This window comes from Tripterygium wilfordii, chromosome 18 (assembly GCF_013401445.1).
Source record: "Tripterygium wilfordii isolate XIE 37 chromosome 18, ASM1340144v1, whole genome shotgun sequence".
Taxonomy (NCBI): Eukaryota; Viridiplantae; Streptophyta; class Magnoliopsida; order Celastrales; family Celastraceae; genus Tripterygium; species Tripterygium wilfordii.
Genome location: NC_052249.1, coordinates 2,855,039 through 2,876,583, shown reverse-complemented (window position 1 = coordinate 2,876,583; position 21,545 = coordinate 2,855,039). Strand labels below are relative to the sequence as shown.

Genomic DNA, 21,545 nt, shown 5'->3' with positions numbered 1-21,545 from the left:
TACTAAATAGAAGTAAAACAAACCTTTCACGAGCCATGATGACCTTCCAAATATTCAGTCGGACAATAACTTAGAAACGAGTTGCATGATCGGCCTACATTGTGGATTCACATCTAAGCATGAAACGGCCACCTCCATGATGCGGTTTAGTTTATCAAGAACCTTGAACCATGGAGATGAAAGGCGCTGGTCTAACAAATCATTAAGTTTAACTTGGAGAGCAGCAGATGAAGATGATGCATTTGACATAATATCGCCTGGATGACTCCCTTTGAGAACTTCTATTGTCAACACTCAAAAGCTATATACGTCACACTTTTCAGTCACCTTCATTGTGTAAGCAAGCTCTGCAGATTAAAACAAGATGATGAATATGATTCTATACATGTAAATATTCGATGTAACAAAAGGATGTTAATTAATTTACCTGGTGCAATGTATCCATGTGTTCCAGCTAGTTTTGACCAATTAGACGAGTCTTGCTTGAGAAGTTTAGCGGTACCAAAGTCTGAAACATGAGCTTCATATTCCAAATCTAGCAAAATATTTTTGCTTGATATGTCTCGATGAATGATTGGCGATGGTAAATTGTGGTGCACGTAAGACAAGGCGTGAGAGACACCTTTGATGACATTCACTCTCTTAGACCAATCCAATTCTTTCGCTTCCTTGTCGTTGCTTAGAATTTTAGCCAGACTACCTCTCTGAAGATAAGCATAAACTAAGAATGTGTATTTTGAATGTGTGCAAAAGCCAGAGTTTCACAATGTTCCTATGCCTTATCTCTGTTAAGGCCTTGACCTCGTTGAAAAACTCCTTTTGATCTACTGAATTGCTACTGTCAAGTAAACAGTGGAATCTCTTGACAGCTACAATATCACCTGACCGAAGATCAGCTTTATAGACAGTTCCATGACCCCCTTCCCCAATGCAATACATGGCATCAAAGTTGTTGGTTGCTTCCATGATGTCTTGAAATTTCACTGTGCTATCAAACATGGATAATATAATTGATTGCTCGTTGTTCTTAGGGTCGCCCTTCCTTCGTCTTTGGAAATTATGAAACACAAGAATTATTACAAAGGATATAGCAAGTACTCCTAAGAGAGGAAACACAACTATAAACACAATCTTATGGCTCTTTGTTGGAGCATGTCCATTTTCCTTGTGTGGCAATTGACATGGTTGCAATCCATTCACATTGCCACACAATCCTTGGTTTCCTTGGAATGCTTCGGCTGGAAAACTTTGAAATACTTTGCTGTTTGGAATAGGACCCCAAAGATTATTGAAGGAGAGATTTAGGATCATCAGGTCTTGCAACTTAGTGAATTGTGCTGGTATTTCTCCGATAAGCAAGTTATGACTCAAATCAAGTTGAGACAGGTGAATTAATTCGCCAATTTGAATTGGAATTCTTTGGTTGAATTTGTTGCAGCTCAAATTCAAGTAATGCAGATTCAACAGGGCTCCCAAACTGTCACCTAACTCAAACCGCTCGCACTCTGTCCTAAATACAGAATCTTTTGAAGGTTTTGGTCTTTTGTCCAGGCAAAGTTACTAGTACTAAAAAAAGTTGGGAAAGATTTAAACGTCATTTGCGTTGTATGGGTCAATTTCTTGAAGGTATTTAATAAACTATTTAGTCTCATGAATCAAGAGCCTAGAAAGCTATGATTATTCAAATCACCCACCTTCTTATTTATTAAAAACAAAAAGAGGTTGTAGTTTAGCTATTTATTATTCAAACAATTATTATAGTGGTATTATGTCGTAATCTTATAATTGATTGGTTAGTGCCATTATAATATAAGGGTATTGATAACGGGTGTCCAAGGGCATTTGTTAAGGATCGACTACAGCATATCATAGTATGACATGTGTGATGAACACTTTCTCACCTATTTTTTAACTTTAAATGTATATCTTTTTCAAATGTAATGCAATTTTTTCATCCTTATCTGGTATCCTAAGGACACTCATTAATCATTATCATGAATCTAAAAGGATAGATGCAAGGAAAACGTCAACATTCAAGACTAATCAAGATGTATAAATAATTCTTGGGGATCAGAATCACTCCTAATGGGCCTAATCAAGATGTATAAATAATTCCCCACCCCTTTGACGATAAATATACAAAAACAAAAGTATGATTATTAGGTAGAATGTGTAATAATCAAAGACTATTTAGTGTTATTGGGCTGTCATTATAATTATATCTTATTTATTTTTTAAATTTAAAATGTAGAGAAAGGACAATCCATCAATTTCAATTCCCTTTGAATATTGGGATTGATGCGAATCTTAAAGAAGATTAAAATAAATTTTAATCTTTTTTAAGATGAAAGGTTTCGTAATTTTTGTCCGATTTAATGTCAATTTATGTCATTTCACTGTTCAAAAACGTTAGGGATTATTGTCATTCCAATAATCAATCTTGATCATTGATTGATGTAAGTGTAGGGGCTCACAAAATCTGATGCACTTCAATCAATGGACATAACGGATTACTGAGATAATTGAGATCCTATTTACTGGGATCCCTATCATTTCTATTATCTGTTTGATTTGCATTTGTGTATCAGCGGTTCTATCCCGTTGCCTTTGTAGACTTTGAATACTGAGTTTAAAGTTTACAAGTTTGAAAATTTTGACTTTTATCATCTCATCTTCTATGAAATGTTGTAAAAATGGGATCATTCTTCAAACAAAAAAATTTACCAGTTCGTGGTTAAACTAGAATTGGGTTGGGATTGAACCAATTCGACATATAAATTATCAAAGAAATATTTAAAATAATTTCGTATGTCATAATACTCACAATAATATAGAAGACAAATGCACTAATGCATATTTTGCAATAGTCGTTGGAAGGGACGTCGTATAGGGTATAAAGTGTAACTATTATTTATTGCTCAGAAAGTGTTCGAAGAAATGTCTTAATGAGGCATATGTACATTAATCAATTTTAATAAATTTAATATGTTTGGTCATTTTTCATTTATGTACATTTGATAAATTAGCGTCTTTCAATAAATTCAATATTTGAAATACATTTATATAAATATTTATTTTAATATTGAAAAAAAATATTTTCTTATACACTTTAATAGGTATATATATATATATATATATATACGCACATATATGTCTACCTTCAACATATAGATTACATGTATATTTAATTGTTTCTAATATATACATAGATATATAATTATATATACACACTTTTGGGCAAGAATTAATAATGATTGAGACTCCCTAAATATGACCCTCAAAAGACCCACAATTATGGTAGTCTTAGTATATAGAGATGTTGGATGAAACATCCTCATATTACATAACTAATTTTCAAAGGTTAGTATTAGATGACTTTGTAGTCTTAGTTTCAATTTTGAGAATGAGATATGTGGAGGACAGCAGAATCTAAAAATTGTTGCAAGAGATCTGATTTTATGGTCATATGAAAAGCCTTCATTTTGTTTTTATCTCTAATTCCACTTGTTTCAGTCAATTTTGTTGGCAGAAAATTCATATAGACTTAGAAAAAAAAATAGAGTTTAGGAGCTAGAAGAAATATTCATCATCGAGAAGGATAACTAACTAGTTGATGCCTTGATGGTTCAAGCTAGGGGTAGCAAAATTCTGTCCAGTCCGGATGATTGAATTTGTCCGAGCTATATTAAATCAAGTTTGGATGTAAGTTATATTTCTTAAATCTAGACCCAAAGAAAATTTCTTTTGTCCATTTCCAAAACCAAGTTCAGGTCAAAACAAAGAAATCTTGTTCGATTTATTTGTCCGAAATCTAACCCGAACTAAGTTATTATCCGATTTTTTTGTCCGGATTTAAATCAATCCGGTTTTGGTCAATTAAGTACGTTCGAAATACAATCCGTATTAAAGTCTAGACATGTAAATATTTCGTAAACACGTATTGTTGTTCAACCCAAAACTGGCTCAGAATCGATTTTTTTTCATCTTTGGTATTTCAACAAAGCAGTGGTCCAATTTTAGAATACTGTATTACTCCTGAAAGAAAAACTGAACAAGATTATGACCCTCATTTATCCATCTTTTTACAGAATTTATCCATGAATATATGACACAACTAGGCAAGATTGTTGTCTTCCATATGTGTCATATATAGCAACAAAGGAGAGCAAGATTATGACCCTTATCTGCCAACAAAAACAGGGATACAGATTTTGCTTAGATGTCAATGAAATAATTTTCGTCGCCGAGACGAATTGCGTGCCTTGTTTCTTATTTCGCAGAGACAATAGTGTTTTGAATGTTGTTTTGTGTATTTGTCAAGAATATGTGTAAGCTGATAACCAAGTAGATCTACTATATATATATATATATATATATGCCACCCTTGGACATGTCCCTTGCATCAAGCACTCACCATAAAATCAATACACAAGTGAGAGAGATAGAGATAGAGAGAGGAACATAATGAAGAGTATTTCCTTCAAGTCAAGCGCTTTTCTTTTCGTCATTCTGATCTGGACATCATGTTTGGACATTGAAGCTCTGCAATGTAGCCCAAGTGGCAAAATTAAGGGAAAGAAGCCTCCTCCAGGACAATGCAACACAGAGAATGACTCTGACTGCTGCAAACAAGGCAAATTCTACCCTACTTACAAATGCTCGCCGCCAGTTTCTGGCAATACAAAGGCCTACCTCACTCTCAACAGCTTTCAGAAAGGTGGAGATGGTGGCGGCCCATCTGAGTGTGACAACCAATACCACTCCGACGACACACCAGTTGTTGCATTGTCAACTGGATGGTTCAATAACAAAGGCAGGTGCCTTCACAACATCACTATCAGCGCCAACGGGCGCAGCGTGGTGGCTATGGTGGTGGATGAGTGTGACTCAACCATGGGATGTGATGGAGATCATGACTATCAGCCTCCGTGTCCTAACAACATTGTTGATGCCTCAAAGGCTGTGTGGAAAGCTTTGGGAGTACCTCATGGCCAGTGGGGTGGCCTAGATATTACCTGGTCTGATGCTTGATTCTCATATGGTTGCTTATATATGTATTATTCTGTCTATGCCTCTTAATTGAGTGTGTCGTTTGTGATGATACCTGTATTTATTTTGTCATTGTTGATATCTTCTTGTAATCTCCTGTTCAATTAATTTATCACTAATGCATACTTCCTATCTCTGATACAACAAATATACTATGCAACATCAGGTATACTAAGGTCTTATTACCCAAAAAAACAAACTTCATAGAATATGTCAACAATGAAGGGATCACTGGCTAGTTTGACAAACATTTTTGAGATCAATTGCGCATTGATCCATAATCACAATAGCAATGTGACATCTTATTGTGCTCATCGTACCCAAATCAAAAAAGAAAAAGAAAAAGAAACCACAAATTTTCAAATGACTATGTGCATGTAGGTTTAAATAAACGAATTAAGCATATGATCCATCAGAAGATTGAAACTTGATCTCGCATGAAGAAGAGACCAGAAGGACCTCCTTTGGGCAGCAATGCCAACTTCAGAAGACTTTCAGCTCCTTCTTCCACTGTCAAGGTGCCTTTGTTACGGTTAAAATCTGTTTTAACAAAGCCAGGACAAACACTGTTGACGCAGAAACTCGGATACTTGTTGGCTGCAATCCTTGTGTAGGCAATGAGAGCTGCTTTTGACATCTTATATGCAGCTGTAAATGTAGGCCAACCTTTGCTTTCAAGTGTACCGTCTTTGAAATCTTTCCGAAACTCGCTCAATACCTCTTCTAATCGTTCTTCGGTGAGTTTATCGCCATCACCCAAAACTTCTTTAGCCCATTCATTTGTTATATACTGCCCAAACAGAACAAAAATATTCAAGTGAGCAAAAAGTGAATTTCCCTTAACAGTTGACAAAATCAAGGTCACAGTTTCATACCTCTGACTTGCCATAGTAGGAGGAGACATTAACAATTGTCGGTGAATCGGATAATTGAAGAAGAGGAGCGAGCGATTCGATCATTGTTTTGGGTCCGTAGTAATTTGTTTTGAGGCATGATTCAGTTAATTCATAAGTTTGAATCATTGCGCGACTCGGTTCTATCTTTCCACCTGAAGCTCTAATGGCTTCGATGTCAATTGTAACGCCAAGCATTCCAGCATTGTTGACTAAGATGTCGAGTTTTCCGAACTGGGTTTTGACAAAATCCGTGAAGGAAGCAATGCTAGCAGAGTCAGCTACATCAAGCTGATGAAAAACTACTTGGCCAGAGAGACCAAGCTCATTGAGGTTTCGAACAGCTTCAAGACCTCTCTTTTCATCTCTTGCTGCTAATACCACTGTGATGCCATTGGAAGCCAATTGCTTCACTGTCTCAAATCCAATCCCTTTGTTTGATCCAGTCACAACTGCATACCTGCACACAACAAAATCAACATTTATATACATATATATATATATATGTACATATATATATATGTTTAGGACACTATAATTAGCACATACTTTGTTGCTGCTGCCATTGATGATGTTGAGAAAAGTAGTTGTTAAATGAGAGAATTGTTTTCTTGGTTAAAAAATTAGAGTATGATGAGAGAGCTGGTTGATGAAATAATCCTGGCTTGCTGGGTTTATATAGCTAACCATCCATGTTGGATTCCGTCAACTTTGAACAACCAAAGAAAACCCATTACTTTAAAAATTAATAATAAAAAGCCGCCCTAGCAAACCATAAACATATTAATTAAATAAAAATTACTCTTGTTTTGACCCTTTACTAACCAAAAACGTGCAAAAAAATAAAAATAAAAATATATAAGTTAATTGATAAACTTACCAAAAAAAGAAACCTTATGATAGAAGTTTCTTTTAGTTTATAATCCGACAATAACCATTTGTTAAGAAATTTTACACATTTGTGAAGGTTCGATTATAATAAAAAACATATTTTTCAATAGTATTTCAAAAAAAAATAAAAAATATATATATATTTGGGCTCCTTTCCTCTCAACTATTTCCATTGATTATGTCATATTATAATCTAAATAAAAATTCAAAGTGAAAAGAAAAAAAGAAAAAAGAAGGATAACAGGGGAATTAAACACTGGCATAATATATGACGAAAGATGTTTGAGATCCCTAATCTATAACTCTTATTTACCTGTGCAGTATTGGATGTTAAGTGATGATACATGTGTATTTATAATCAATGATTATCACATATATCACGTACAATTATGGATATAAATGGGAGATAATAAATCGAAGGTCTATAGCATTGCTCATATATATAAGTATGTAACAATTCCAATGCGGGTTATCATACGGGATGCAACATTCCGACGTTGCTTTCTATGGTTTTGACCAACAAACACAATTGATTAAGGAATATAATATGTTGATTTCTATGGTTTTGATGTTATCATTTTTGGATTTTTCATTTTCATATTTTAAACTGACACATTTTTTAAAAACAATATACTGTTGATAAATGTGATTTTCATTGTTATCGAATTTTGAATACACACACATCTAACTCAATTGATTGTCAATCGAACAATCTCTCGTTGGTAATGACAACTTCTTTATAACTATGCTTATGCTTATATTACTCTTTGTCCTTGTGCCACGTATTAAAATCCTTACAAGAGAGAAATTTGTATTATTATCTTTCTAAGAAATTAAACCTAAAAAATAAAATTTCTGAGATTTTAAAGATTAATAGACTTGACCAAGTATAAGTGGATATAACTTTTGACCTTTACATTTGTTATGACTGTCAGTGAGCCTGAATCAATATAGTCGGCCAACAAAGAATTTCTATATATGCTACTATTTGTTTTCTTTGTTTCTAAGAATATTTTTATTGATCAATTCTTTCAATTTTGAAATTTTCAACAAAGAATCACTTGTCTTTTTTTTGGTAACAACTCTCAAACAAAGTTCCAACAGGATCATTATACTCTATTTATTATTTTTAAATGTCTAACATGCTAAGTTTAGCTTTTATAGAATGTTTTGTAACAATAACATGCCAAAAGACCAAATTTTATTCGATATTGGACAAACAAGGAAAAAAAAATATTCATGGAGAGAGTTGAGCAATTTCAAACCATCAAAAATGAACGGTTAATACTCTATTTATTGCTTTTAGATATCTAACTTACTAGTTTAGCTTCCGTAGTACTTTTGTAATAAAAGGATGAAAAAAGACGAAGTTTTGCTACAAATTGGACAGAAATGTCAAAAGTTCGTTCATGAAGAGAGTTGTGAAATTTTAAACCATCAAAGTGGATCTTTGTATTCCATTTATTGTTCGTAGATGTTTAACTTACTATTTTAACTTCCGTGGCAAAATCAGGAGACATGCAAGATGTTCGCAGTGTTCCTCTACACAATATGCAGAGAAACTGTTTCTGAAATTTGAACTTGTGACATTTAAATTGTATATCTATAACGTAACCATTAAAACCATAAGCCACACATGTTTGCATGCCAATTTTGAAAATCAAATTCATTATTATTCCATCTTGAATGATTCCACTTCCACAACCTTGATCCATCAATGATAATGTATGACTGCTAATATAATGAGGAAAAAGTAGTACATGCTGAGCATGTGCATCACTTGACTGTAAAATCTGTCACAAACCTGATACATACATGACATATGGGTGGGATTTGAGGCCTTATTCATGACAACTTGAAGGAAATAAATCGCTTTCAAGTTTAATCTGTCTTAGTTTAAATAAACCCGACATACTCAAAATGCAGACTCTTCCTTCCGAACGAAGAAGAGACCAGAAGGACTGCCATTGGGCAACAATGCCAACCTCACGGGACTCTCTGCCCCTTCTTCAACAGGTAAGACACCGTTGTTCTTGTTGATATCTGTTCTCACATAGCCAGGGCAGACGCTATTGGCGCAGAATGTAGGGCACTTCTTGGCCACGATCCTTGTGTACGCGTTCACTGCTGCTTTCGATAGAACGTACGCAGACATAAAAGGCCAGCCTTTCGTTTCTTCTGAACCTTCTTTCATATCTTTCAAATACTGATTCAGTACCTCATCAACTCTTTCTTCAGTCAGGTTTGCAGTATCACTTAGCACTCCTCTAGCCCATTCATTTGGTATACCCTGATACAAAATCAAAAGTTCAATTTAACCAAAAGCAATGTCAAATCAGAAAACATAGTTTTTCAGCGATTGATGGTTTATTTCAAGTTAGAGGACAAAGAGGTTGGAAAATTATCTACCTTCAGCATCCCCATGGAGGAAGAAACATTGACGATCCTCGGTGAATCAGAAAGCTCAAGCAGGGGAATGAATGCTTCGGTCATTCTTCTAGCACCGTAATAATTTATTTTCAGGCATTCTTCAGCCAATTCGTAATTTTGACTCACGATAACTCTCCAGTTTATTTGGCCACCTACCTGGATAGATTAGAAGAGACTTATTAATTATTATCCTTCATAGCAATACAAAGTACTTTTCATATTAACAGTAGAAAATAAATGAAGAGAATGAACAGGTTTCATGCAATTTCTCACCAGTCAAATCCCAACTGCAAGAACAAAGAGATGTCTTGAATAAAAAGTTGATCCGAAGAACCACACAACAATCCATGAGTTCAAATATACTCTAGAAGTATCATCTAAGCTGCTGAGTAGTCTCTAAAAGCCATACAAATCAAAGTCGACCCAAAGAAACAACGGAGCTAAAATCCAAAGCATGAGCAGAAGCACATTTAATAGCGCTATATAACTAGTTGCCTCCAATGCCAACAAGTATGATTAAAGCGCACAATTCCATTGTCTTGAAAACTCACCTTTGGTGTTGTCCTCAAAGCCTCTTCATTAATTATGCCTCCACCAACTCCGGCATTGTTCACCTGCACATCACTTTAATCAAAACCAAGAGAAAGGAAAAACAAAAAAAAATATATCCAATATGAATGTAGATATGCTAGTTTCACATTACAGAGTCACATACCAGATTAATATTAAAATCTCGAAGATTCACCTATGGGTTCCAGACCAGTTAGAGGTAATTTGAAATTGACAAACATAATTATGAATATGTACTTAGGGTCAGGTTCACTTTGATTATAGAACTTGATCAAGACATCATGGTTTTCCGACGTTTACATCAAATGGGTTTTTCATGTAAATCTGTTGTGCGTATGATTAATTGACGTAGAACGGGCTGAGGAAGAATTCCTTAAGAATTTGGAACGTGTTTGGAGGAAGCCAAATCGAAATCGGAATTGAAGTTGCTGTTTTTGGGAATTAAAGATTCAGTTAACCTTGACCGTCCATAACTTTTGATTCCCTTGTGTGTTTCCTTATTATAATATGTTTCCGAGGACTGATTTTGAAGACCTAAAATTTAGAATTGGAAGAAGATCGAAAAGGCATCGTTTTGGTGTCCAACGAAGTTAATTAAGTTTCCTGCACGTTTTATGTTTCCAATTTTCCAATTCTAGTTTAATTAGGAGTCCAATAAGGGTTTGATTGTTTTGCCAATCTATAAATAGTCTCAGAAGCGTTTGTAATTGATACAATTCAGTTTATTAATAAAATTCCTTGAGATTTTCTCAATTGTTCTTGGTGGATTCCAAGTTTCTTGATTTCGTCGTGAACGAATTCAAGTGTTCTAGCTTCCGCACTGCGTCAGGTGGTATCGAAGCAGGTGTTTTCCTGTCGGATATGTCTAACACAGAACGGAATCGCAATCCCAACGACGCTGGTCAAGGGATAGATGATCTATGGACTGTGTTTGATGAGTATAGGCAACATATGACAGAACAGATGGCCCAACAAAGGCAGCAGATGGCCGAAGTTCTGCGTATGCTTGGCGAATTGCGAGTCAACGCTGGCCAGAATCAACAGGCAGCAAGGGTAGATGCTCGTGATGTGGCACAAGATCTTCCTGCTGGCCGAGCAGCTGTCAACCGACGGAATCCACAAGCGAACCGTGGTAGACAAGTGCCGCAACCAGCACATCATGACCTCATGGAAGAATCCGTGGATGATGTGTATGGTGATGATGATTTGAAGTCTGATGAAGGTGGAATATTGTGTGAGCAAAATTCAGAAAATTTTCAACTAGCCGAAGGAATTGAAATGGATCAAATCTCACAAGCACCTGAGGAACATCCAATTCATAAAGACAATTTTAAAATTGAAGAGTATGATAATTCTATGGAGAACAAATCACAACAGGATGAGAATTTGGAGGATAAAGGAGCTTTTATTGATGAAAGTCGAGAAGAAATTATTGAATTTGATAAGAGAGTTGTAGAGGACATTGACACTATTGCTCTTGAAAGTCAAGTTTCGACTGAGGAAGATTCAAGTTCAACGGAGTATTATGTAGTTCAAGAATTTCATAGTCAGATTATCATTACTACAAACTGTGTGGTAGAATTTGTTGATTTTATTGGGAGTGAAACTTTTAATTTCAACATTAGTTCCTCAATATTAGAGATTGTCAAGGAGTTGATGTTGAGAACTACGAATTTGGGTCATCCAAATTTTATGGAATTTGTTGAGCTCATGAGTATATTGAACAAACTGTATTATTCGAAATACTTGTTTCTTTGGGATGGAAGAATACAAATTCAACCAATAGACTCGAAGATTTCAAAGGATCAACTCTCTTTGAGTATCATGGTGAAGACAACTCTTTTTAGTCAACTCATAACTCGAGGGCGAGTTCTTTCCAAGTGGAGGGGAATGACGTAGAACGGGCTGAGGAAGAATTCCTTAAGAATTTGGAACGTGTTTGGAGGAAGCCAAATCGAAATCGGAATTGAAGTTGCTGTTTTTGGGAATTAAAGATTCAGTTAACCTTGACCGTCCATAACTTTTGATTCTCTTGTGTGTTTCCTTATTATAATATGTTTCCGATGACTGATTGTGAAAACCTAAAATTTAGAATTGGAAGAAGATCGAAAAGGCATCTTTTTGGTGTCCAACGAAGTTAATTAAGTTTCCTGCACGTTTTATGTTTCCAATTTTCCAATTCTAGTTTAATTAGAAGTCCAATAAGGGTTTGATTGTTTTGCCAATCTATAAATAGTCTCAGAAGCGTTTGTAATTGATACAATTCAGTTTATTAATAAAATCCTTGAGATTTTCTCAATTGTTCTTGGTGGATTCCAAGTTTCTTGATTTCGTCGTGAACGAATTCAAGTGTTCTAGCTTCCGCACTGCGTCATTAATTCTTTATCTTCAGCATTTATTATTACTCCGAATCTGCTATGAAATCGAACCTAGTGCTAATGAAACCGGTTCACTGCTCAGTCTTTTGCTTTTAATTAATTTTGATTAGTTTGTTAGAACGATAAGAGAGACCCTTATGTTGCAATCACACATCAGGCAGGATAGTTAGAATGGATGATCTTACAAGGTTGATGGATTAATAGGCTAGTCTTTTCGTAGCGGGCCCAGCATACTTATTGGGTCTCCATCACCTTACCACAAATTTCATAAGGTTGAGCAATTAGTCCGTGATCTTGAAATACAAGCAAATTGCTTACCTTTCAAAGAACTTTCAACAAGAATTTAATTTAAGAACTCAACTCAACACAAGAAACAACTACTCTCTTGAAATTAGTGGTGGCAGCTCTAGAGGACATGTTCCGGTTGACTGTTCGAACTGTCAGTCAAGGGGGCAGTTGGGGGTTTGGGAAGGATTCTTGAATGCAATAGCCCAGTGAATATAGCATTTTTATCATCTTGGGGACCTACCTATGTGTGTGTCGAGTAAAAACAGTGATTCAGATAAGCAAAACTGCAGGAAGGTGATGATTACTCTGAGAAACTCTCAAGTGGCATACATAGACTACTCTAACAAGGACCTAAAGTTAAAGATCTATGAAAATGTCTAGAGATCAAGACTTCAAAGTATGATAATGCAAATCTCAAAGAAACACCACAGGGATTAGGGAGCAAGAGAGAAACACACTATTAAACTAATGAATCTTAATACTCTTCCATCTTTCTCAACTTGGGATCTCTGGAAAGGGACTGTAAACTCAATCGTAATGCTTTTCTAATGAAATCACTAGGAGGAACTTCAAATTTTCTTCACCATAAATAGAAAATTAAGACTTCTACGGCTGCAGCAAAGGTATAAGCTTATCAAACGATAGGCGAGAAAAAAAATAATATTGAGGGAAGTATGTGAAAGCACACCAGAATATCAAGTTTTCCGAAGTGGGTCTTGACGAAATCAGCAAGGGAAGCAATGCTAGCAGGGTCCGCCACATCAAGCTGATGAAAGACCACATTCCCAGGCAGAGCATACTGCTTGAGTTTATCAAGAGCTTCAAGACCCCTCTTTTCATCTCTCGCTGTTAACACCACTGTAATCCCATTGGAAGCCAACTGCCTTACTGTTTCAAATCCAATCCCTTTGTTTGAACCAGTGACAACTGCATACCTGAAGAGACAAATTTATCAGAAATCGCCAAATCAAGTGAATAAAAGGGTAGAGTCATGTTGTTGTGGGAAGAAAAAAATTAAATTGGCAGAGGCAACAGCCAACATGTGAGAAGAAAAGTACTACTTTGTTGATGTAGCCATGGAAGTTAAGAGCACTGAGGACTTCTAACTTGAAAATTCAGGGGCACAGAGATCTAAGACGATAAAACACATGAATTCCAAACCAACTTTCATATATAAAACCAAAGCGGCGACCAAAAGCCTGTAATTTTTTGATTTTGCCTTTGGACCAAGTTCCTTTTACTGTTTATTCTTCACTGTTTTAGCAATTCACAATTGCAATCTCATACGATAAGGACACTATTAATAAATTGTTAGGCATTTAGATGTGTCATTAAATAATGAAAGTAACTTGTACGAATATAACAACCCATGACTTTTATCATACAAGAAAGAAAAATCATTAACACTATGGAAACTAGCAATACGTGACTTAGAAAATACTAAATAGAAGTAAAACAAACCTTTCACGAGCCATGATGACCTTCCAAATATTCAGTCGGACAATAACTTAGAAACGAGTTGCATGATCGGCCTACATTGTGGATTCACATCTAAGCATGAAACGGCCACCTCCATGATGCGGTTTAGTTTATCAAGAACCTTGAACCATGGAGATGAAAGGCGCTGGTCTAACAAATCATTAAGTTTAACTTGGAGAGCAGCAGATGAAGATGATGCATTTGACATAATATCGCCTGGATGACTCCCTTTGAGAACTTCTATTGTCAACACTCAAAAGCTATATACGTCACACTTTTCAGTCACCTTCATTGTGTAAGCAAGCTCTGCAGATTAAAACAAGATGATGAATATGATTCTATACATGTAAATATTCGATGTAACAAAAGGATGTTAATTAATTTACCTGGTGCAATGTATCCATGTGTTCCAGCTAGTTTTGACCAATTAGACGAGTCTTGCTTGAGAAGTTTAGCGGTACCAAAGTCTGAAACATGAGCTTCATATTCCAAATCTAGCAAAATATTTTTGCTTGATATGTCTCGATGAATGATTGGCGATGGTAAATTGTGGTGCACGTAAGACAAGGCGTGAGAGACACCTTTGATGACATTCACTCTCTTAGACCAATCCAATTCTTTCGCTTCCTTGTCGTTGCTTAGAATTTTAGCCAGACTACCTCTCTGAAGATAAGCATAAACTAAGAATGTGTATTTTGAATGTGTGCAAAAGCCAGAGTTTCACAATGTTCCTATGCCTTATCTCTGTTAAGGCCTTGACCTCGTTGAAAAACTCCTTTTGATCTACTGAATTGCTACTGTCAAGTAAACAGTGGAATCTCTTGACAGCTACAATATCACCTGACCGAAGATCAGCTTTATAGACAGTTCCATGACCCCCTTCCCCAATGCAATACATGGCATCAAAGTTGTTGGTTGCTTCCATGATGTCTTGAAATTTCACTGTGCTATCAAACATGGATAATATAATTGATTGCTCGTTGTTCTTAGGGTCGCCCTTCCTTCGTCTTTGGAAATTATGAAACACAAGAATTATTACAAAGGATATAGCAAGTACTCCTAAGAGAGGAAACACAACTATAAACACAATCTTATGGCTCTTTGTTGGAGCATGTCCATTTTCCTTGTGTGGCAATTGACATGGTTGCAATCCATTCACATTGCCACACAATCCTTGGTTTCCTTGGAATGCTTCGGCTGGAAAACTTTGAAATACTTTGCTGTTTGGAATAGGACCCCAAAGATTATTGAAGGAGAGATTTAGGATCATCAGGTCTTGCAACTTAGTGAATTGTGCTGGTATTTCTCCGATAAGCAAGTTATGACTCAAATCAAGTTGAGAAAGGTGAATTAATTCGCCAATTTGAATTGGAATTCTTTGGTTGAATTTGTTGCAGCTCAAATTCAAGTAATGCAGATTCAACAGGGCTCCCAAACTGTCACCTAACTCAAACCGCTCGCACTCTGTCCTAAATACAGAATCTTTTGAAGGTTTTGGTCTTTTGTCCAGGCAAAGTTACTAGTACTAAAAAAAGTTGGGAAAGATTTAAACGTCATTTGCGTTGTATGGGTCAATTTCTTGAAGGTATTTAATAAACTATTTAGTCTCATGAATCAAGAGCCTAGAAAGCTATGATTATTCAAATCACCCACCTTCTTATTTATTAAAAACAAAAAGAGGTTGTAGTTTAGCTATTTATTATTCAAACAATTATTATAGTGGTATTATGTCGTAATCTTATAATTGATTGGTTAGTGCCATTATAATATAAGGGTATTGATAACGGGTGTCCAAGGGCATTTGTTAAGGATCGACTACAGCATATCATAGTATGACATGTGTGATGAACACTTTCTCACCTATTTTTTAACTTTAAATGTATATCTTTTTCAAATGTAATGCAATTTTTTCATCCTTATCTGGTATCCTAAGGACACTCATTAATCATTATCATGAATCTAAAAGGATAGATGCAAGGAAAACGTCAACATTCAAGACTAATCAAGATGTATAAATAATTCTTGGGGATCAGAATCACTCCTAATGGGCCTAATCAAGATGTATAAATAATTCCCCACCCCTTTGACGATAAATATACAAAAACAAAAGTATGATTATTAGGTAGAATGTGTAATAATCAAAGACTATTTAGTGTTATTGGGCTGTCATTATAATTATATCTTATTTATTTTTTAAATTTAAAATGTAGAGAAAGGACAATCCATCAATTTCAATTCCCTTTGAATATTGGGATTGATGCGAATCTTAAAGAAGATTAAAATAAATTTTAATCTTTTTTAAGATGAAAGGTTTCGTAATTTTTGTCCGATTTAATGTCAATTTATGTCATTTCACTGTTCAAAAACGTTAGGGATTACTGTCATTCCAATAATCAATCTTGATCATTGATTGATGTAAGTGTAGGGGCTCACAAAATCTGATGCACTTCAATCAATGGACATAACGGATTACTGAGATAATTGAGATCCTATTTACTGGGATCCCTATCATTTCTATTATCTGTTTGATTTGCATTTGTGTATCAGCGGTTCTATCCCGTTGCCTTTGTAGACTTTGAATACTGAGTTTAAAGTTTACAAGTTTGAAAATTTTGACTTTTATCATCTCATCTTCTATGAAATGTTGTAAAAATGGGATCATTCTTCAAACAAAAAAATTTACCAGTTCGTGGTTAAACTAGAATTGGGTTGGGATTGAACCAATTCGACATATAAATTATCAAAGAAATATTTAAAATAATTTCGTATGTCATAATACTCACAATAATATAGAAGACAAATGCACTAATGCATATTTTGCAATAGTCGTTGGAAGGGACGTCGTATAGGGTATAAAGTGTAACTATTATTTATTGCTCAGAAAGTGTTCGAAGAAATGTCTTAATGAGGCATATGTACATTAATCAATTTTAATAAATTTAATATGTTTGGTCATTTTTCATTTATGTACATTTGATAAATTAGCGTCTTTCAATAAATTCAATATTTGAAATACATTTATATAAATATTTATTTTAATATTGAAAAAAAATATTTTCTTATACACTTTAATAGGTATATATATATATATATATATATACGCACATATATGTCTACCTTCAACATATAGATTACATGTATATTTAATTGTTTCTAATATATACATAGATATATAATTATATATACACACTTTTGGGCAAGAATTAATAATGATTGAGACTCCCTAAATATGACCCTCAAAAGACCCACAATTATGGTAGTCTTAGTATATAGAGATGTTGGATGAAACATCCTCATATTACATAACTAATTTTCAAAGGTTAGTATTAGATGACTTTGTAGTCTTAGTTTCAATTTTGAGAATGAGATATGTGGAGGACAGCAGAATCTAAAAATTGTTGCAAGAGATCTGATTTTATGGTCATATGAAAAGCCTTCATTTTGTTTTTATCTCTAATTCCACTTGTTTCAGTCAATTTTGTTGGCAGAAAATTCATATAGACTTAGAAAAAAAAATAGAGTTTAGGAGCTAGAAGAAATATTCATCATCGAGAAGGATAACTAACTAGTTGATGCCTTGATGGTTCAAGCTAGGGGTAGCAAAATTCTGTCCAGTCCGGATGATTGAATTTGTCCGAGCTATATTAAATCAAGTTTGGATGTAAGTTATATTTCTTAAATCTAGACCCAAAGAAAATTTCTTTTGTCCATTTCCAAAACCAAGTTCAGGTCAAAACAAAGAAATCTTGTTCGATTTATTTGTCCGAAATCTAACCCGAACTAAGTTATTATCCGATTTTTTTGTCCGGATTTAAATCAATCCGGTTTTGGTCAATTAAGTACGTTCGAAATACAATCCGTATTAAAGTCTAGACATGTAAATATTTCGTAAACACGTATTGTTGTTCAACCCAAAACTGGCTCAGAATCGATTTTTTTTCATCTTTGGTATTTCAACAAAGCAGTGGTCCAATTTTAGAATACTGTATTACTCCTGAAAGAAAAACTGAACAAGATTATGACCCTCATTTATCCATCTTTTTACAGAATTTATCCATGAATATATGACACAACTAGGCAAGATTGTTGTCTTCCATATGTGTCATATATAGCAACAAAGGAGAGCAAGATTATGACCCTTATCTGCCAACAAAAACAGGGATACAGATTTTGCTTAGATGTCAATGAAATAATTTTCGTCGCCGAGACGAATTGCGTGCCTTGTTTCTTATTTCGCAGAGACAATAGTGTTTTGAATGTTGTTTTGTGTATTTGTCAAGAATATGTGTAAGCTGATAACCAAGTAGATCTACTATATATATATATATATATATATGCCACCCTTGGACATGTCCCTTGCATCAAGCACTCACCATAAAATCAATACACAAGTGAGAGAGATAGAGATAGAGAGAGGAACATAATGAAGAGTATTTCCTTCAAGTCAAGCGCTTTTCTTTTCGTCATTCTGATCTGGACATCATGTTTGGACATTGAAGCTCTGCAATGTAGCCCAAGTGGCAAAATTAAGGGAAAGAAGCCTCCTCCAGGACAATGCAACACAGAGAATGACTCTGACTGCTGCAAACAAGGCAAATTCTACCCTACTTACAAATGCTCGCCGCCAGTTTCTGGCAATACAAAGGCCTACCTCACTCTCAACAGCTTTCAGAAAGGTGGAGATGGTGGCGGCCCATCTGAGTGTGACAACCAATACCACTCCGACGACACACCAGTTGTTGCATTGTCAACTGGATGGTTCAATAACAAAGGCAGGTGCCTTCACAACATCACTATCAGCGCCAACGGGCGCAGCGTGGTGGCTATGGTGGTGGATGAGTGTGACTCAACCATGGGATGTGATGGAGATCATGACTATCAGCCTCCGTGTCCTAACAACATTGTTGATGCCTCAAAGGCTGTGTGGAAAGCTTTGGGAGTACCTCATGGCCAGTGGGGTGGCCTAGATATTACCTGGTCTGATGCTTGATTCTCATATGGTTGCTTATATATGTATTATTCTGTCTATGCCTCTTAATTGAGTGTGTCGTTTGTGATGATACCTGTATTTATTTTGTCATTGTTGATATCTTCTTGTAATCTCCTGTTCAATTAATTTATCACTAATGCATACTTCCTATCTCTGATACAACAAATATACTATGCAACATCAGGTATACTAAGGTCTTATTACCCAAAAAAACAAACTTCATAGAATATGTCAACAATGAAGGGATCACTGGCTAGTTTGACAAACATTTTTGAGATCAATTGCGCATTGATCCATAATCACAATAGCAATGTGACATCTTATTGTGCTCATCGTACCCAAATCAAAAAAGAAAAAGAAAAAGAAACCACAAATTTTCAAATGACTATGTGCATGTAGGTTTAAATAAACGAATTAAGCATATGATCCATCAGAAGATTGAAACTTGATCTCGCATGAAGAAGAGACCAGAAGGACCTCCTTTGGGCAGCAATGCCAACTTCAGAAGACTTTCAGCTCCTTCTTCCACTGTCAAGGTGCCTTTGTTACGGTTAAAATCTGTTTTAACAAAGCCAGGACAAACACTGTTGACGCAGAAACTCGGATACTTGTTGGCTGCAATCCTTGTGTAGGCAATGAGAGCTGCTTTTGACATCTTATATGCAGCTGTAAATGTAGGCCAACCTTTGCTTTCAAGTGTACCGTCTTTGAAATCTTTCCGAAACTCGCTCAATACCTCTTCTAATCGTTCTTCGGTGAGTTTATCGCCATCACCCAAAACTTCTTTAGCCCATTCATTTGTTATATACTGCCCAAACAGAACAAAAATATTCAAGTGAGCAAAAAGTGAATTTCCCTTAACAGTTGACAAAATCAAGGTCACAGTTTCATACCTCTGACTTGCCATAGTAGGAGGAGACATTAACAATTGTCGGTGAATCGGATAATTGAAGAAGAGGAGCGAGCGATTCGATCATTGTTTTGGGTCCGTAGTAATTTGTTTTGAGGCATGATTCAGTTAATTCATAAGTTTGAATCATTGCGCGACTCGGTTCTATCTTTCCACCTGAAGCTCTAATGGCTTCGATGTCAATTGTAACGCCAAGCATTCCAGCATTGTTGACTAAGATGTCGAGTTTTCCGAACTGGGTTTTGACAAAATCCGTGAAGGAAGCAATGCTAGCAGAGTCAGCTACATCAAGCTGATGAAAAACTACTTGGCCAGAGAGACCAAGCTCATTGAGGTTTCGAACAGCTTCAAGACCTCTCTTTTCATCTCTTGCTGCTAATACCACTGTGATGCCATTGGAAGCCAATTGCTTCACTGTCTCAAATCCAATCCCTTTGTTTGATCCAGTCACAACTGCATACCTGCACACAACAAAATCAACATTTATATACATATATATATATATATGTACATATATATATATGTTTAGGACACTATAATTAGCACATACTTTGTTGCTGCTGCCATTGATGATGTTGAGAGAAGTAGTTGTTCAATGAGAGAATTGTTTTCTTGGTTAAGAAAGTATGATGAGAGAGCTGGTTGATGAAACAATCATGGCTTGCTGGGTTTATATAGCTAACCATCCATGTTGGATTTCGTCAACTTTGAACAACCAAAGAAAACCCATTACTTTAAAAATTAATAATAAAAAGCCGCCCTAGCAAACCATAAACATATTAATTAAATAAAAATTACCCTTGTTTTGACCCTTTATTTGTCGGGTATGTTTTGACTAGCAAGAGCCATCAGCCATCACTAACCAAAAACATGCAAAATATATATATATATATATATATATATATATATAAGTTAATTGATAAACTTACCCCAAAAAGAAACCTTATGATAGAAGCTTCTTTTAGTTTATAATCCGACAATAACCATTTGTTAAGAAATTTTATCCATTCGATTATAATAAAAAGCATATTTTTCAGTAATATTTCAATATATATATATATAGAGGCTCCTTTCCCTCAACTATTTTCATTGATTATTTCATATTATAGTCTAAATGAAAATTTAAAGTGAAAAAAAAGGAAGAAGAGGGATAACAGGGGAATTAAACACTGGCATAATATATAACGAAAAATGTTTGAGATCTCTAATTTATAACCCTCATTTTACTTGTGAAGTATTGGATGTTAAGTGATGATACATATGTATTTATAATCAATGATTATCACATATACCACATACAATTATGGATAAAATGGGAGATAATAAATCGAAGATCTGTAACATTGCTCATATATATAAGGATGTAACAATTCCAATGCGGGTTATCATTCGGGATGCAACATTCCGACGTTGCTTTCTGTGGTTTTGACCAACAAACACAAATGATTAAGGAATATAATATGTTGATTTCTATGTTTTCGACTATTCTTGGTTTTGACATTATCATTTTTGGGTTTTTCATTTTGCATGTTTTAAACACTTCTGCAAAACGGCAAAATATTCATGTGGTCTACTAACGAAATTTTTTTAAAAAATAAAATACCGTTGAGAAATGTGTTTTTCTTTGTTATAGAATCTTAGGTACACATAGGTCTAATTCAATTATT

At 35.0% G+C, this 21,545-nt stretch overlaps 7 protein-coding genes across 8 annotated transcripts; 2 read left to right on the top strand and 5 right to left on the bottom strand.

Moving 5' to 3' along the window:
- Nucleotides 1-294: 294 nt before the first annotated feature.
- LOC119983385 (MDIS1-interacting receptor like kinase 2-like) lies at nucleotides 295-1,311 on the bottom strand. The gene is made up of 3 exons (XM_038827070.1): nucleotides 766-1,311; nucleotides 428-704; nucleotides 295-347 (listed from the first exon to the last, which is right to left on the bottom strand). The coding sequence occupies exons 1-3, from the start codon at nucleotides 1,309-1,311 to the stop codon at nucleotides 295-297; spliced, it is 876 nt and encodes a 291-aa protein (XP_038682998.1).
- Nucleotides 1,312-4,464: 3,153 nt separating this feature from the next.
- On the top strand, nucleotides 4,465-5,116 carry LOC119984802 (putative ripening-related protein 1). Its single transcript, XM_038828917.1, has one exon. The coding sequence runs from the start codon at nucleotides 4,465-4,467 to the stop codon at nucleotides 5,029-5,031; it is 567 nt and encodes a 188-aa protein (XP_038684845.1). The 3' UTR covers nucleotides 5,032-5,116.
- Nucleotides 5,117-5,218: 102 nt separating this feature from the next.
- On the bottom strand, nucleotides 5,219-6,576 carry LOC119984799 ((+)-neomenthol dehydrogenase-like). The gene is made up of 3 exons (XM_038828914.1): nucleotides 6,492-6,576; nucleotides 5,925-6,402; nucleotides 5,219-5,839 (listed from the first exon to the last, which is right to left on the bottom strand). The coding sequence occupies exons 1-3, from the start codon at nucleotides 6,506-6,508 to the stop codon at nucleotides 5,462-5,464; spliced, it is 873 nt and encodes a 290-aa protein (XP_038684842.1). The 5' UTR covers nucleotides 6,509-6,576; the 3' UTR covers nucleotides 5,219-5,461.
- A 2,054-nt stretch (nucleotides 6,577-8,630) lies between these two features.
- LOC119984796 ((+)-neomenthol dehydrogenase-like) lies at nucleotides 8,631-13,768 on the bottom strand. Of its 2 annotated transcripts, none has more exons than XM_038828910.1 (5): nucleotides 13,540-13,768; nucleotides 13,188-13,434; nucleotides 9,815-9,877; nucleotides 9,243-9,419; nucleotides 8,631-9,123 (listed from the first exon to the last, which is right to left on the bottom strand). In XM_038828910.1, coding segments are annotated over exons 1-5 (864 nt in total). In that variant the 5' UTR covers nucleotides 13,542-13,768; the 3' UTR covers nucleotides 8,631-8,748. The 2 variants fall into 2 exon arrangements, with proteins under 2 accessions (XP_038684838.1, XP_038684837.1); XM_038828909.1 differs by having other exon boundaries at nucleotides 8,632-9,123; nucleotides 13,561-13,765.
- Nucleotides 13,769-14,231: 463 nt separating this feature from the next.
- On the bottom strand, nucleotides 14,232-15,248 carry LOC119983384 (MDIS1-interacting receptor like kinase 2-like). The gene is made up of 3 exons (XM_038827068.1): nucleotides 14,703-15,248; nucleotides 14,365-14,641; nucleotides 14,232-14,284 (listed from the first exon to the last, which is right to left on the bottom strand). The coding sequence occupies exons 1-3, from the start codon at nucleotides 15,246-15,248 to the stop codon at nucleotides 14,232-14,234; spliced, it is 876 nt and encodes a 291-aa protein (XP_038682996.1).
- A 3,153-nt stretch (nucleotides 15,249-18,401) lies between these two features.
- Nucleotides 18,402-19,053, top strand: LOC119984803 (putative ripening-related protein 1). Its single transcript, XM_038828919.1, has one exon. It carries the CDS (start codon nucleotides 18,402-18,404, stop codon nucleotides 18,966-18,968), a length of 567 nt encoding a protein of 188 aa, XP_038684847.1. The 3' UTR covers nucleotides 18,969-19,053.
- A 102-nt stretch (nucleotides 19,054-19,155) lies between these two features.
- Nucleotides 19,156-20,557, bottom strand: LOC119984798 ((+)-neomenthol dehydrogenase-like). Its single transcript, XM_038828913.1, has 3 exons — nucleotides 20,429-20,557; nucleotides 19,862-20,339; nucleotides 19,156-19,776 (listed from the first exon to the last, which is right to left on the bottom strand). The coding sequence occupies exons 1-3, from the start codon at nucleotides 20,443-20,445 to the stop codon at nucleotides 19,399-19,401; spliced, it is 873 nt and encodes a 290-aa protein (XP_038684841.1). The 5' UTR covers nucleotides 20,446-20,557; the 3' UTR covers nucleotides 19,156-19,398.
- Between the last annotated feature and the right edge of the window lie 988 nt (nucleotides 20,558-21,545).

Bases quoted from the DNA above. Each gene is read 5' to 3' on its own strand.
- LOC119984802 (XM_038828917.1), top strand. From the start codon at position 4,465: ATGAAGAGTATTTCCTTCAAGTCAAGCGCTTTTCTTTTCGTCATTCTG.
- LOC119983385 (XM_038827070.1), bottom strand. From the start codon at position 1,311: ATGATCCTAAATCTCTCCTTCAATAATCTTTGGGGTCCTATTCCAAAC. The intron at 705-765 runs GTGAAACTCTGG...GCTTATCTTCAG, and splicing joins AGATAAGGCATAGGAACATT to AGAGGTAGTCTGGCTAAAAT. The intron at 348-427 runs GTAAATTAATTA...TTTAATCTGCAG, and splicing joins ACATGGATACATTGCACCAG to AGCTTGCTTACACAATGAAG.
- LOC119984799 (XM_038828914.1), bottom strand. The intron at 5,840-5,924 runs GTATGAAACTGT...CTGTTTGGGCAG, and splicing joins CCTACTATGGCAAGTCAGAG to TATATAACAAATGAATGGGC.
- LOC119984803 (XM_038828919.1), top strand. From the start codon at position 18,402: ATGAAGAGTATTTCCTTCAAGTCAAGCGCTTTTCTTTTCGTCATTCTG.
- LOC119983384 (XM_038827068.1), bottom strand. From the start codon at position 15,248: ATGATCCTAAATCTCTCCTTCAATAATCTTTGGGGTCCTATTCCAAAC. The intron at 14,642-14,702 runs GTGAAACTCTGG...GCTTATCTTCAG, and splicing joins AGATAAGGCATAGGAACATT to AGAGGTAGTCTGGCTAAAAT. The intron at 14,285-14,364 runs GTAAATTAATTA...TTTAATCTGCAG, and splicing joins ACATGGATACATTGCACCAG to AGCTTGCTTACACAATGAAG.
- LOC119984796 (XM_038828909.1), bottom strand. The intron at 9,878-13,187 runs GTGTGCTTTCAC...AGTGATGTGCAG, and splicing joins TCGGAAAACTTGATATTCTG to GTGAACAATGCCGGAGTTGG. The intron at 9,420-9,814 runs GTGAGTTTTCAA...TAATCTATCCAG, and splicing joins CTTTGAGGACAACACCAAAG to GTAGGTGGCCAAATAAACTG.
- LOC119984798 (XM_038828913.1), bottom strand. The intron at 19,777-19,861 runs GTATGAAACTGT...CTGTTTGGGCAG, and splicing joins CCTACTATGGCAAGTCAGAG to TATATAACAAATGAATGGGC.